The sequence below is a fragment of the Vulpes lagopus genome, chromosome 4 (assembly GCF_018345385.1).
Source record: "Vulpes lagopus strain Blue_001 chromosome 4, ASM1834538v1, whole genome shotgun sequence".
NCBI lineage: Eukaryota > Metazoa > Chordata > Mammalia > Carnivora > Canidae > Vulpes > Vulpes lagopus.
Window position 1 is genome coordinate 43,935,686 of NC_054827.1, and position 14,982 is coordinate 43,950,667.

The 14,982-nt window shown below is 40.9% G+C and overlaps 1 protein-coding gene across 12 annotated transcripts in view; it reads left to right on the forward strand.

The window, feature by feature from the left end:
- PRKAG2 (protein kinase AMP-activated non-catalytic subunit gamma 2) overlaps positions 1–14,982 on the forward strand; it is a 268,736-nt gene that overhangs the window by 249,757 nt on the left and 3,997 nt on the right. For 10 of the 12 annotated variants that reach the window (XM_041753787.1, XM_041753785.1, XM_041753786.1 and 7 more), the window contains 7 exons: positions 757–802; positions 2,299–2,353; positions 3,279–3,405; positions 6,372–6,537; positions 6,878–6,915; positions 8,949–9,095; positions 12,521–12,614. In XM_041753787.1, coding sequence (XP_041609721.1) covers positions 757–802; positions 2,299–2,353; positions 3,279–3,405; positions 6,372–6,537; positions 6,878–6,915; positions 8,949–9,095; positions 12,521–12,614 — 673 coding nt within the window. Of the gene's footprint in view, positions 1–756; positions 803–2,298; positions 2,354–3,278; positions 3,406–5,575; positions 5,703–6,371; positions 6,538–6,877; positions 6,916–8,948; positions 9,096–12,520; positions 12,615–14,982 lie in introns of those variants that run through there. The other 2 variants (XM_041753791.1, XM_041753789.1) reach the window with 2 other exon arrangements.

Below are 14,982 nucleotides of genomic sequence, written 5' to 3' on the forward strand. Positions count from 1 at the left end.
GAATAAATCAATATAATCATTAAAAAAATAAACTCGGGCAGCCCGGGTGGCTCAGCGGTTTAATGCCGCCTTCAGTCCAGGGCCTAATCCTGGAGACCTGGGATCGAATCCCACGTTGGGGTCCTTGCATGGAGCCTGCTTCTCCCTCTGCCTGTGTCTTTGCCTCTCTCTCTCTCTCTCTCTCTCTCTCATGAATAAATAAAATCTTTTCAAAAATAAAATAAAAATAATAAGTGTATCAGAAGTTTTTGTATTAGGTTAATTTTTTTTTAATTTAAAGATTTTTTAAAAAATTTTAAGGTCTTATTTATGTGACAGAAAAAAAGAGTGCACAAGCAGAGGGAGCAGGATAGAGAGGAGGTTCCCCACTGAGCAGGGAGCCCGATGCAGGGCTCAATCCCAGGACCCTGAGATCATGACCTGAGCTGAAGGCAGACGCTTTAACTGACTGAGCCACCCAGGTGCGCTGATTTTTTATTTTTTAACGTAATCTCTACACTCAGCATGAAGCTCGAACTTGCAACCCTAAGATCAAGAGTCGTACACTCCACTGACTGAGGCAGCCAGGCACCCTTAATTATGTTTTAAATTTAGAAATAATTTATCTTCAACGAAATGTAAAGCGTTTTATATTTCCAGTATTTCTGAATTATCTTTGTTTCCACCAGCTGAATTATGGAACTCTGCAGTAGTTATGAAGTAATTATTTTGTTATATATGTTAACATTTGTAAATAAGAATTTTTCTTATTTGCAGGTACAGATTTATGAATTAGAAGAACATAAGATTGAAACATGGAGGGGTAAGCACAATCGGGTGTTAAAAATCTTTTAATATCAGGGAAAAAATGTTCTGCTTAGCATGTAAAATGTTTTAACATCACAGATCCTTCTCTCCCTGCTTAATAAGCTATATTTAACACATTCGTTTCTATTTTAATCTCAATAGTGTACCATAGTATTGTAAATAACGATCCATTCTGTTTAATGGACATTTCTGGAGAACCTACAGCAAGTCCATATATGAGGCTGGGATGTAAGGATAGGGTCAACCTGCCTTGGGCCCCTGCCAAGCCACCGCTCACTTCTGAATGAGGACTTCCGGCCTGCACACACGTCTCTATATGGACCTTGAGGAGGGCTTATGTAGATGGCTCAGAGAAAAGCCTGGATAGAAACGGAAGGACTTGTAGACAGAAAAATGTTCATTAAGTATTGAAAATCCGCCTACAATGATAAGCAACCTTTATGACTAGCACCTGCAAAATCTGAACATCCATTAGAACTCTCTTAAGGGGCAAGGGGCTCTTTTAATTCCCTTTAACCTGTAAGTTCCATTGAGTGACAGATATGATTTATAAAAGCTTTATCAAGTCAAACCAAAGTCCAACAATACGAGACCCATATCTTAGCACGGCCTGTTATGAATATACAACTTAATACCAAGAGAGATACTTCTTATCAAACTCTACTGTATCAGTAATGTTAGACCAAGATTAAAGTTTATTTATAGTTTGATATTATATGGTATTCGGTAGTAATAATGTTAATGTCAAGATATTCTCTAGTGCTTTCTGTATAGAAACCTCAACAAGGCAAATTAATTACAGTGGATCTTTAGCAAGATAATTTGTAAAGACTACTGAGGTCCTCAGGATACAGATTTGAGCATTTGTTTGGTAAAATAAAACTTAGAACAAAAGTTTTAAGAGTGTTCTAACCTATGAAAATTAGTTTTAAAGGCTTTCGTGAGTGCTTAGTCTCTGGAGGGTGATAGTCCTTTGGTAGCCTTCTAGTGACCTCTGCTGGCACTGCCTTTTTTTTTTTTTTTTTTAAGATTTTATTTATTTATTCATGAGAGACACAGAGAGGCAGAGACACAGGCAGAGGGAGAAGCAGGCTCCATGCAGGGAGCCCGATGTGGGACTGGATCCCGTGTCTCCAGGATCACGCCCTGGTCCGAAGGCAGGCACTAAACCGCTGAGCCACCCAGGGATCCCCTGGCACTGCTTTTTACACCCAATTGCTTGTCTTTGTCATTTTTACATCTATTGTAATACTGTTTTGAAATACTTAACTTTTACACGATGGCAGCATCCTGAAAACAGTTAACAAGTTGTTTAAAATAATCCTAAGTATGATTTATACGGTAGCATTCAGTAAATTAGATTTGATTTTGGTTTTTAATTCTTCTAACAGTTATCTGTAAAATGAAGAGTATTTTAATATTCCTTATGTGTGTAATAATTACAGACAGCAAATGTGTTACTAATTGCATATTTTCTTTCTATAAAAACAGAGCTTTATTTACAAGAAACATTTAAGCCTTTAGTGAATATATCTCCAGACGCAAGGTAAACTTGTAAAGTTTTTCTCCTTTGAAAACATTCTTTCAGATTCTTGTTTCTGTGATCAATAGATTTTTTTTTTAATCTAGATAGGGGACAGCCTCCATAATTCCAGATATTAAATTCAGTAAATTTAGAGACAATAGCAATCAGCCATTGTTTGTCCCAGGGATCGATAACAGGCTGGGAAAGTGGTCATACTGCCACACAGACCATCGGGGGAACTTGTTAATAATATTGCCCATTGCTGGGTTTCCCCTGCCACATGGCCTCTGGAGGGTCATGCCCAGGAACGCACATTACAGCAGCTCCCCCAGGGGTTGACCGTCTGCCTCGGCTAGACGTTGGTCCAGAGGTAGTTGGGAGAACATGTGCCCCAGCATGCGACAGGTGACCCAGGCCTTCCAGAATGGCTCTGATACATTTCCACAGTGTATGAAAATATTCTCCAAACTCTAAGCACTAGTGAGCAAAAGTAGAATACTAAATTTTATTAGTTTATTTCCAAGTCCTAAAAAACAAAACAAAACAGATAAACCCACCACCCTGCTGGTTGGCAGCCCCAGGAGAGGCCAGAGCAGCCCATCTGCTCCTGAGGCGCCTAGGCCAAGCTCCCTGTCACCTGGGCCTCCCTTAGTGGCCCTAGGGGTTCAGCCCTGCCGTTTCTTAGACAGCAGTATTCAGTACTGTTGAAAACCACACTCTTAGAGATCTGTAGCTTGTGCTCATATCTGGAATTAACTCAGACTAGAAAATCAAAACATTTACTGAGATACCCAATTTAAAACTTTTCCAGAACACTGCTTTAAGTCCAGTCAACCTTTTGTTGCTCTGATGTGAAAATACTGAAAATGCTTCTAAAGCAGGGGTGGTCCAGAATTTTACATCTTTCTTTAAAGCCTCCTAACAACTTTGATGGCTTTTCCCACAGCCTCTTCGATGCTGTATACTCGTTGATCAAAAATAAAATCCACAGATTGCCAGTTATTGACCCTATCAGTGGGAATGCACTTTATATACTTACCCACAAAAGAATCCTCAAGTTCCTCCAGCTTTTTGTAAGTAGATTTTAGTGTTTCTAAAGACATAGCTGCATCTACTTTAACTAATTTACTTCAAGTAAATTGGCTCCTGTCACCCTCAGTAGGAGACGTTGTTAATTTTGGAATTGGGATTGTTAGGAGGTCTCCATTTCTCAGCTGCAGTTTCTCAACTTACTACTATTTAAATTGTACATCCTCCAAGTTGATTCCAATTAAAAAGCAATCACTTTTTGGGGCAAGTATCGAAATAATAAAAACACTTGGAATTCTCTACTTAAGTTAGAATATTTTATCACCTAAAATATGAGGGCAGTAAAGCAATATACAAGTCATTCTAATTAAGAAACTGCTATGTGAGATAAATTGAGCCAATATTTATAGCAAATTGCCTTAGGATGCTTTATTGGTTTCATGGTTTTGGAAACATTTGAAAAATACTGTCCCCGGGATTATCTTACTGTAAATTGCAGTGACAGAAAAACACAAAGCAAATACAATTTTGGCAAGAGAGTACCATGTTGGTCCAAATTCAGGCTTTATTATCTATAGGTTTTTCTCAACTGCATTTGGAATGAGATGTCTTCTTAATCATAATATTGACCGCTTTGGTCAATATTTAAAGAGGCTCGGAAGGACCAGAGTATTTACAAGAGGGCTTTAATTTTTTTCATTTAGATTATATGCAGTGAATTTGAGATTAGAAGTAGTTGGTTAGCTAGGACCAGTAGGAGGCATCATTCATGGTTCAGAAGAGATGACGTGAAGTCATTTTTTTTTTTTTTAAGATTTTATTTATTTTGTCTACGGCCATACCACCCTGAATACGCCCAATCTCATCTGATCTTGGAAGCTAAGCAGGGTCAGGCCTGGTTAGTACTTGGATGGGAGATTTTATTTATTTTAGAGAGAGAAGAGGAGAGAGAGAGAGACTTTTAAGCAGACTCCACGCTGAGTGCAGAGGCCACGAGGGGACTTGATCTCACAACCCTCAGATCATGACCTGAGTGGAAATCACGGGGTCAGATGCTTAACCTACTGAGCCACCCAGGAGCCCCGTGAAGTCAAAGAACTTAATAGATATTAAAAATCTACATCACATTAGCTTCCCCATATCCTTCCATTAAGGAAGTAAAAGAGCATTTCTAGTGTGATACAAAGGAGCCAATGCTCCTTCTCCTGGAGCCCTGCCTCATTTTTGCCAGACAGAAGCACAGAGGGTTCAGTAATAAGGAGAAATCCCTTGTCCATCAAGCCACTTCTACATTTTAGTAGTTTACATGTAAAACGAATTCTCTTCATGGTTAAATAAATGCCAAGAAAGAAGGTAGGAAATTTACCAAAACACGTAGTATAGAGATGGTGGGACAATTAGAGGCGTATGAAGATTGTGGCTCAGACGTCACCTCTGCTCACGGAGCCGCCTCAGCATCAAAGCTGAGTGGGACCCAGGGCGGGGCCTACATGTGTCAGGCTGTTAGCCCCTCTACTCCTCAGAGGAATCACTTTAAGATAACATTAATCATGAGAGCTATATACAAGCATTGATGACGTGTCAGCTACTGTCCTGAGCGCTTCACCAGACACAGCTAATCCACACCTCTGCCTCCCCAGGTAGGTATTTTTATTAATCCCATTTAATAGGTAGTGAAGTGACTTTTTGGGTCACCACTGGCAAATGGCAGAGCAGTTTCTGAGCGGCGGCCTCCCTCCCCACTGCAGCCTTGCCAGCAGGGAGGCCCTTGCCAGCAAGCCATGATGTAGCTCAGGCCCCAAGGGTTAAACCCACCCCATATCTCCCAGATGCCACGAGGTCCAGTCCAGCCCGTACTCATGGCCACGATGCCGCAGACCAGAAGTCCCCACAGGAGGCAGGCCTTGGGGATTTTCTCTTCCATGGAGAGTAGAGGAGGATGCCTCTGCAATACTGCCTTATATTTGGGCCAATATGGTAATTAAATCCTGCTCTTAGAATATTCCATTAGAGGTTTTCAGATTAAAATACAGAATTTTATATAAATTTCAGACCCTGATTTTTTTCTGAATTGAGATCATTTTCTGAGAAAAGTGGCCTTAGCCTTGGAGACATTTGACAGTTAGCCTAAGCGTGGAATGGAACAGGGGTTATCCTGCATCACGATGGGCTAGATGACCTAATAGGTCTTTCTTTTTTTCTCTAAATTTCTAGGATTCTCATGATTTGAATATTGATGAACTCTTTGACTTGAACATTTTGTTTCTTCTAATTGTTCATCTTTTCCTGATAATTATAAGGTACACCAGGAGGACGGAACCAACCATACCCTTTATACAAGGTGGATTTTTGAAACCGTAGACCTTATTTTGTTTTAGTCAAACGTGACCCTAGACTTCTCTCTTCTGACTTCTCCCTCCTCCTCTAAAACAGCCCATGAAAAGAAAAGTGAACTTTCAAAGGTTCTTTCAATTCTGTTCAGCTGGCTTGTTCCTTGCTCCTAGTAATCACAAGCTGAAGTCCTCCAGAGGAGAGTGCAGGAGTAGGGTGGGATGGGGTGAGGACTAACTTAGCCGCAGCACAGACTGCTCCCACCAAACGCTCTGGGTTTGGAACTGTAGGGGTTCTTCACAAATAGTATTTAGTGCTGACGGCAGGACATAAGAGTAAAGGATTCTTGGTGGCTATGGGTCTTAATTTCCAAAGAGACCTCTTCTTCCCTCTTCTTTCCACATTTTCAGTGAGTGAAAGAGAAGGGAACATCACAATGTGCGTGCTCTACAGTATTTTACTAAGTAGTTAAATATAAGTTTAGACCTATCAGCCGATTTGAACAAGAACTACAATTTTTATATGTAACATTTCCATGTTAATTCAGCCATCTGGGTAGATTGGTAGAGAACACTAACTTATAATGTGTTATACATAGTTTTTCGTCCAAGTGTGGACATGTGAACATTATAAAGGTCTGTCTGGGCTCTAGAGCACTTGTATTTATCTTCCTGTTTAGATGTCTGATATGCCAAAGCCTGCCTTCATGAAGCAGAACCTGGATGCCCTTGGAATTGGGACCTACCACAACATCGCCTTTATCCACCCAGACACTCCCATCATTAAAGCCTTGAACGTCTTTGTAGAAAGACGAGTGTCGGCCTTGCCTGTGGTGGATGAGTCAGGTAGGGGGTTTGGTCACACGAGGGCAACAGAGACCATGCTTTGTCTTCTGGGGGCAGACTTATTGTTAAGTGGTCAACTGATCAGATCGGGCGGGTGGTGGGCAGGGGTTGGGGATGGTAATTTAGATATGGCGGATCAAGTCAGCACCAAGGACATTCAGGTTAATGAGAACTCTAAACTGGCTTATCTTCACATTTTCCATTAGGATGTGATTTCATGTTTATTTAGACAAATTTGTTATTTAGCAAGGTTGTTAATTGCTAGTGTCTGGTTGAGATGGATTTTAAATGTTATTTTTTGTTTCCAGGATATTTTTCTAACATATGTTTTCATTTTTAGGAAAAGTTGTAGATATTTATTCCAAATTTGATGTAATTGTAAGTATTTTTAATTTTGTCACACTTGTCATCTAGAATGTATTTAAAACATAGCTTTTCTGGATGTGCGGATCAGATTCCATAGACTGCCCATACTCATTGTACTTAGCGTTCACTAGGCTTAGCAGTAAATAATATATTAGCATTATATAGTCATCTTTTCAGTTCATGTGTAGTTTATCCATCACTGCAGCATGTGTAAATATCTTAAATTGCCCTATTTCTGTGTATGAAATGTTAATTCTGCCAACAGGCAAGTGCTTGGTGCACACATGATTTCGGGAATCCCTTGCTAGTTAGATCCCATTGTTTGCTGATTGGGAAGCACTATTCTAAAGAAAGCAAAAGTATTGAGACTTAAAGTCCTGTTTTATATATATATATATATAAAATATATATTTTTATATATATAAAATTATTATATTTATATTATATATTATAATTATATATAATTAATATATAATATATATAATAATATATATTATAATTATAATTATATATATTTTATATATAAAATAAATATAAATATATATATTTAAAGTCCTGTTTTATATATATATAAAATATATATATATTTTATATATATATAAAATTATTATATTTATATTATATATATTATAATTATAATATATATAAGTAATATATAATATATAATAATATATTATAATTATAATTATATATATTTTATATATAAAATAAATATAAATATATATATTTTATAATATATATATGTATATATATATATATATTTTTTTTTAAAGATTTGATTTATTAGAGCACATGAATGAGCAGAGAGTGGCAGAGGGAGAGGGAGAAGCAGACTCCCCACTGAGCAGGGAGCTCAATCCCAGGACCCTGGGATCATAACCTGAGCTGAAGGTAGATCTTTAACCACCTGAGTCACCCAGGTGCCCCAAAAGTCCTACATTTTAATCCCTGTTGTAAATCTACTAGAGGTAGTGCTACATCTTTCCACTGGATGCTTGCTTTTCCTCATTCATTTTAAATGCACTTCCTTAGGGGCACCTGGGTGGCTCAGTTGGTTGAACGTTTGCCTTCGGCTCAGGTCACGATCCCAGGGTCCTGGATCGAGGCCTGTATCAAGCTCCCTGCTCAGCAAGGAGTCTGCTTCTCTCTCTGCCTGGCAGCTTCCCCTGTTTGTGTTCTGTCAAATAAATAAAATATTTTAAAAAAAATAAATGCACTTCCTTAGAGTTTTATGGTATTTCTAAGAAAGGGAACTGAAACTCTCATAGGCCCAACTGTGCTCATCATTTTTTGACCTAATGTTGGATCCCAGCAGTAAATATTTCTTTTCAGCCAGCTGTCTCAAACCCTTTTGTGTCATTTATTCTGCTTAACAATAACAGACATCAAAAAATAGGCTAACTGGAATCTGGTTGAGTAGGACCCTCTGAGGTTAAAGCCATGTGTATCTGGGGCCCGTCTGGCCTGCCCTTCCTCCATGATGCCTGATCCTGAGGAAACCCTGCTCCCTGGGCTCACAGGGAAAGCCCCTCGTTGCCGGCACCCTAGGGAGCTTCTTATCCTTTACAGATGTTAGTCCACCTCTCCAAAGACTTGATTCGCTCAGGCTATAGAGCCTTGGGTGGGGGAGGGAGGATTCTTCTGTAGGACATGTAGACACTATGTATCAAGGTTGCTCCACAACAAAGGTATACTTCATCCGTTGTAAGCTGTAGTTATTTTTTTTTTAATTTTTTATTTATTTATGATAGTCACAGAGAGAGAGAGAGGCAGAGACACAGGCGGAGGGAGAAGCAGGCTCCATGCGCCGGGAGCCTGATGTGGGATTCGATCCCGGGTCTCCAGGATCGCGCCCTGGGCCAAAGGCAGGCGCCAAACCGCTGTGCCACCCAGGGATCCACTAGTGGCATGTTCTAACCTGTATCTAAACTGACGTAAGATGAACATTAATGTTTTTAAAGATCAGGTCCCTTTAAACTTAACTGATTTTGGTTATTAATGGAAATGGAAATAAAAGGACATAATTCATTGTTACTTTATTACAGAACCTTGCTGCTGAAAAAACCTACAATAACCTAGATATCACAGTGACCCAGGCCCTCCAGCACCGTTCACAGTATTTCGAGGGTGTTGTGAAGTGCAGTAAGCTGGAAATCCTGGAGACCATCGTGGACAGAATAGTGCGGGCTGAGGTGAGGCAGCTGGCCACACTCCTCCCTTCCTCCCTCCCCCGCATCCCTGCCCCAGCCTCCACACCAGGTACTCACTGGCAGTGATGCTGCAGGACTGGGACTGGGAATCGCAGGAAAGCAGGTGAAGCAGCGGTGAGTCAGTCAGATATTGTGCCTTCCCTCTCCAGAACTAGCATGTCGCTTGACGCGTAGGCCTGGAAATGGTCCTTGAATTGAACTAATAAGTAAGACTTTCATGATTTAAAAATACATAAGTAGAAAAAAAAATACATAAGTAGGAAAACAAATGTCCCAAGAGCTTTGAGTTTCATTAGGGTATTTATGAATTTAAAGTTAAAAATGTGTGATTATATAGTTTTAACAAAGTGAATGATAAAATGCCTTGTGATCTTTTTAAGTTAATTTTCTCTGTCTCCTGATTTAAATAATAGTAGATGGTCTAATAACCACCTCCTGACCCTCAGCACTAAGGTGCCCTCGTACTGCATATAGGATTTGGGGATGTACTTTGGGTAACACAACTAACTCAGGATAACCATCCCCCCAAATCATTTCTTTCCTTTCCTATTAGACAGGGATAGGAATGTTTTCCTGTTTATCACACTCTAGGACTTGGAGGATGCAATCATGTTCTTTCTGGAACAATCCCCGAGTAGGCAGGATCTATTCATAATGGCACGTCTGCTCTGGTACTTTTTATTTATAAACATGAGAGTGCAGTCCAAGAAGAAAAGTCCCTAATAATTTCTTAGGCTCACAACGGGCGATCTTAACATGACATATGTAGGGGGTGGCATCAGAACACTCCGTTGCGGGAGCCATCAAACAGAAACACAGCCATGTTGTTGTCATTGAGTGTTGAAGACTTCCACCTTACCCTGTACTCACCTGAGGGGAGCCCCCTACCCCCCCTTACCACTGTCGTGGCTTTTGAAACCTATTTCACTAGCACCTCAATATGAACTCTTTCCTTTTTCTACTTGAATTTAATATCCAGCATTCTAGTTTTCCAAAGAGTTTTAATTGACTTAGGAATACATCTTAACTTTTTAGTAAGGTCCTTAGAATTATGTGCCTTTGGAAGATCATAGGTAATGATCCTAATTATTCATAAGGACAATAGACATCCATATAATGGAATCCCTACATAACAATGTAGAAGAGTTTTTGGTTGATACAGAAAAAACATTAGCAATGTATTAAGAGAAAAAGCCAATTACTGTATATAATATAATTCTATTCATTTACATGCATCTATATAAGTAAAAGAGTCTAGAAGGACCCACAGCACAGTAATAACAGTAGCCGTTTCTAGGTGGCAGAGTTCTGTCTCAGGGGGAGAACATGGAGAATGCAGTGCTCCTCAGGTCTCAGCTGTCTTGTTTGAGCATGTATTATTCTCAGGTAAAGGAAGTAATTAGCTTGTCCTTTCAGTTCATCTGGCAAGCAACAGAAACTTCTAAGGAAATGGGTCATTGAGGAAAATAAAGCTGTAATTCAACACTTTTCTCATTATGCCTCTTGACTTCTTTCCCCATTAAAATAATTTCTTCCACCCAATGACTCCTTGCTGGTGGACCAAGGCCAGTTTTAGCTTAAATACAGTTGTTGGGGAAAGGGTTTCCAGTATCAACGATGATTTGGTTTATTTATATGACATATCACACCAGCTTTTTGATACCCAAGAATATTTGCTAGTTTAGACTCAGCAACAAATGCCAAGAAAATATTTCTGGTCATCATTTCTGCCTGGTAGAATTAATTCTCCAGGTAAGTTGGCTGCCCCTTGACCTTCAAAAGAGTTATTTAATTAGCATTATTGAATGTTAACAGCAACAAAGTGTGTCACATATAGACTATAAAGCATTCTCTGACCTAAATATAAGCCGTTATTTTAATTTATGATTTATAAACTATATAATATAAATTAAAATAATAGTTAAATAATTGTGTTGTATCACAGGAATATTGAAGACCCTAAATTTTTGAGAGAAACTTAAAGTTTTTTTTTTTTTAAGATTTATTTATTTATTTATCATAGAGAGAGAGAGAGAGAGGCAGAGACACAGGAGGAGGGAGAAGCAGGCTCCATGCCGGGAGCCTGACGTGGGACTTGATCCCGGGACTCCAGGATTGCGCCCTAGGCCAAAGGCAGGCGCTAAACCGCTGAGCCACCCAGGGATCCCCAGAAACTTAAAGTTTATTTAAGTAATCTCTACTTTCAACATGGGGCCCAAACTCAGGACCAAGATGAAGAATCGCATGCTCTTCTGAGCCAGCCAGGCGCCCCTAGGGAATCTTTTATAAATGATGTTGTCATGAGCAAGATAACAAAGTAATTTTTTTTTTAACTCAAAGCAAGCTAGGACATGAAACAGCATCCCCAACACAGTATCAGAGATAAATCTAAAAACAGAATTTCCTTCTGTTTCCATCTCCTTCCTGTGCCCCCCATGGTGTGTGTTGGGGGGCGGGGGCTGGGCTGCCTCAGGCCTACTTGCTAAAGCTCAGAAAACAAGCTCCACGCCTGCTCCCTCCTTCTGTGTGCTAAGGATGCTTTTATTAGAGAAATACCTCACAATGCTGGCCATTCGTTTATAAAAGACCTCAGTAGAAAATAAGATGTGGGGCAACCCTGGTGGCTTAGCAGTTTAGCGCCACCTTCAGCACAGGGTGTGATCCTGGAGACCAGGGATGGAGTCCCACCTCGCTCCCTGTATGGAGCCTGCTCTCCTCTCTGCCTGCCTCTCTCCCCCTCCCTCCCTCCCTCTCTTCCTCCCTCCTCCTCTCTCCCTCCCTTCCTCCCCCTCACTCTCCTCCTCCCCCTCCTTCTCTCTGTGTTTCTCATGAGTAAATAAATAAAATCTTTAAAAAAGATGATGTATAAAAAAAGGAAAAAGAATCACGAAAACACTTTTTTTTAAAAAATGAGATGTGAATACAGTCTGTTTCACTTTGTTATAGTTCCTTTATCGTCTGACCTATAGGAACATATTAAAATATGAACCTCATGGAGAAAAGACTATAAAAAAAGGAAGAGCCATGACCTCTTCTGGATATCTTTCCCATGTAAATCCATATCTGATAGTTATTAGAAACTGAAATACTTTAAAAATTTTAAAGCTTATGTTTAAGAATATCATGGCTACTTAGTACTTCTTGTTTTGAGTTGTATCATTCATATATTCATATTCTGAAAGTTGAAAACAGCAGGACACAGCTGGCTAATTTTTCCTACAAGTAGTTAAAATCAGCATTGCATCTTGACTTTAGAGCCTAAGACTTTTCACGGTTCTGTACACTGGTAATGTCTCTTATTTGCAGGATGGTAATCCCCTGATATGGTATGTGAAAGACATTTTTGCTAATATCCATCTTAGAACCTTCTGTAAACTTTGACATGTGACCTGTTCTCTTGTTTGCAGGTCCATCGCCTGGTGGTAGTGAATGAAGCAGACAGCATTGTGGGTATTATCTCCCTGTCAGACATTCTGCAAGCCCTGATACTCACGCCTGCAGGTAGGTGTGCCGACTGCCGGCCCTCCCCTTAGGGTGCCCAATGGGCAGGGGGACAGGCAGGGTACCACTAGCAGCTGCTCCCCATTGCCCACATAAGATCTTGGCTTCATGTGCATTCCTCTGTAAACTGTGTTCATTTGCTGTATGGTTGTCCTTCGTAGCTCCACTGCTCTAGTTGGGTGACAGAGACAAGTTTATAGAACGTACCCTTGGGAGCCTCCGGATTCTGTGCCAGAGTCACCTTTTCCATGAAAAAGCTAAGACATCTCTAGTTTTGATTTTTAGGACTACTACCTGGAAAACCTAGGAGGGAAATTCATCAGATTCTAACTATTGAAACCATCATCTACCCTTTAAAAAAAAAACAAAAAAACTAGTGTTTTGAGTATATACAACAAAAGACCTAAACCCAAACTTTTTTCCATTAATACTGTATTGGAAATTACATTAACTACAAAACAGCATTGGTGGCTACTTTCATCATCTGCCAAACCAACCCTGGAGCATGCACTCAGGCCACAGTGGACAGGGGAGGACGGGGCTCCAGGAATGAGGGGCTGGCATCTCCTGTGTGCCGTGTTTAACAGTGACAGGTGGGCTGAAAGGTCCTAAAACCACCAGCCCTCTCTTTCTCCTCCCTGCTGGTCCCCTTTCCACCCCCATTAAGTACAAGCAGTCCAGCCTTGGGCCACACTGACCTGTGCCAAGATGTGCCAAGACCACAGACCAAGTTACTTCCAGAGTATACATCAAACACTAAAGTGTGCATGTACCAGAGAATTCTTCTTGAGTTTGGAAATCAAACTGGCCAAGACTAGGTTTCAGTCTATGCTCATCTTGAATCCCTGCCACCAGCAAGAAACATCACAGCCGCCACATGAGAGCACCAAGGATGTAAGTCCAGTAGCCCAGCAGCACCTGGAGGTTGTCCATGGAATCGGAAACTCTGGAGATGGGGCCGCATACAGTCCTTTTCAATCTCAGGTGGTAGGGAAACCGAAACTCAAAATAATCTTCATAATCATGAAATAGGGATAAAATGACTAAATGAATGTGAGGCTGTTGACAGCATTATCTGTAATAACCTAAAACTGGAAATAACTCAAACACCTCGCAGAAGCAGCAGATAGCCTTACAGTTGTTCTGTGGGTGCCCCACAGCATTGACCGTGAACCTCCATTGCTCTATTCGACCTCACACACATGATAGCGAGCAGAGGAGCAAGACCAGTCCAGGGAGTGTGATGACGCTCACAACTTACACAGCTCCTTCCTGCACAGGGGGAAAGGCCTCCTCAAGAGCAGACTCCTTGCAGGCACACATAACCTGGCACCTTCAGGAAAACACCCCTTTCCTGGGCAGCAGGCCACGGCCGAGGCACATGTTGGCCCAGCAGCATCAGGGTGAATGTCGGCCCTCCTCTGTCTTGGGGCCAAGATTCCTTATTTGCAAACTCGAGAGTAAACAAGTCAAGTTCTTTATCCTCTTTATGCCTACTGCCCCAGACCATAAGAATGAGAATGTTGGCTGGGACCCTTGGCTGGCTCAATCAGTGGAGCATCCGACTCTTGATCTCAGCTTTGTGAGTTCAAGCCCCACACTGGGTATAGAGATTACTTTAAAATAATTTTTTTTAAGTTTTTTCATTAGGGCACTGTGGTGGCTGGCTTAGTCCATGGGCATCTACCTTCGGCTTAAGTCATGATCGCAGGATCGTGGGATCGAGTCCTGCATTGGGCTCCCTGCTTTGCAGGAGTCTGCTTCTCCCTCTGCCCTTTCCCTCTGCTCATGACCTCCCTTCCTCTCTCAGATAATTAAATTTTTTAAAGTTTTTTAATTTAAAAAAATGAGAGAATGTTGGGCTGGATGCATTTACATTTCCATCCACATTTGATATTTTAAAAATTCCAAGTCCCTAATACTCCTCTGTGGGGAGGAACCCTGTTCCACAGCCGGAATTTGAAATGTGCGTTACCATAGAAATAATGTTCTAAAGATAGTTGAATTAGAATTCTCTACAACATAGTGTGTAGAACACTATTTGGGAATATGCTCTGTGTTCCTAATAACTGCGTTATGAGTGAACATTTGGAGCAGAACTCTCCCAGAACTCAGATCAGCTCCTTCAGACGTTCATACACGTGAGAGACGGTGCTGGGTAAGCATCAGGTGAGGAGTCCAGCCCAGTTCACCTGACTCCCTCATGCCCTCAGAGCTACCTGAGTGTGGGCAAGCTACTCACCTCATGTAGCCCCTGCCCATGCAGCTATGGAGAAAGCAGGCTGCCATAGGCCCTCATCCCTCCTGAGGTACTCTGAGATGAAACCAAAACCAGGCATGGAGCCGTTTGTGCACGACAAGGCACCGC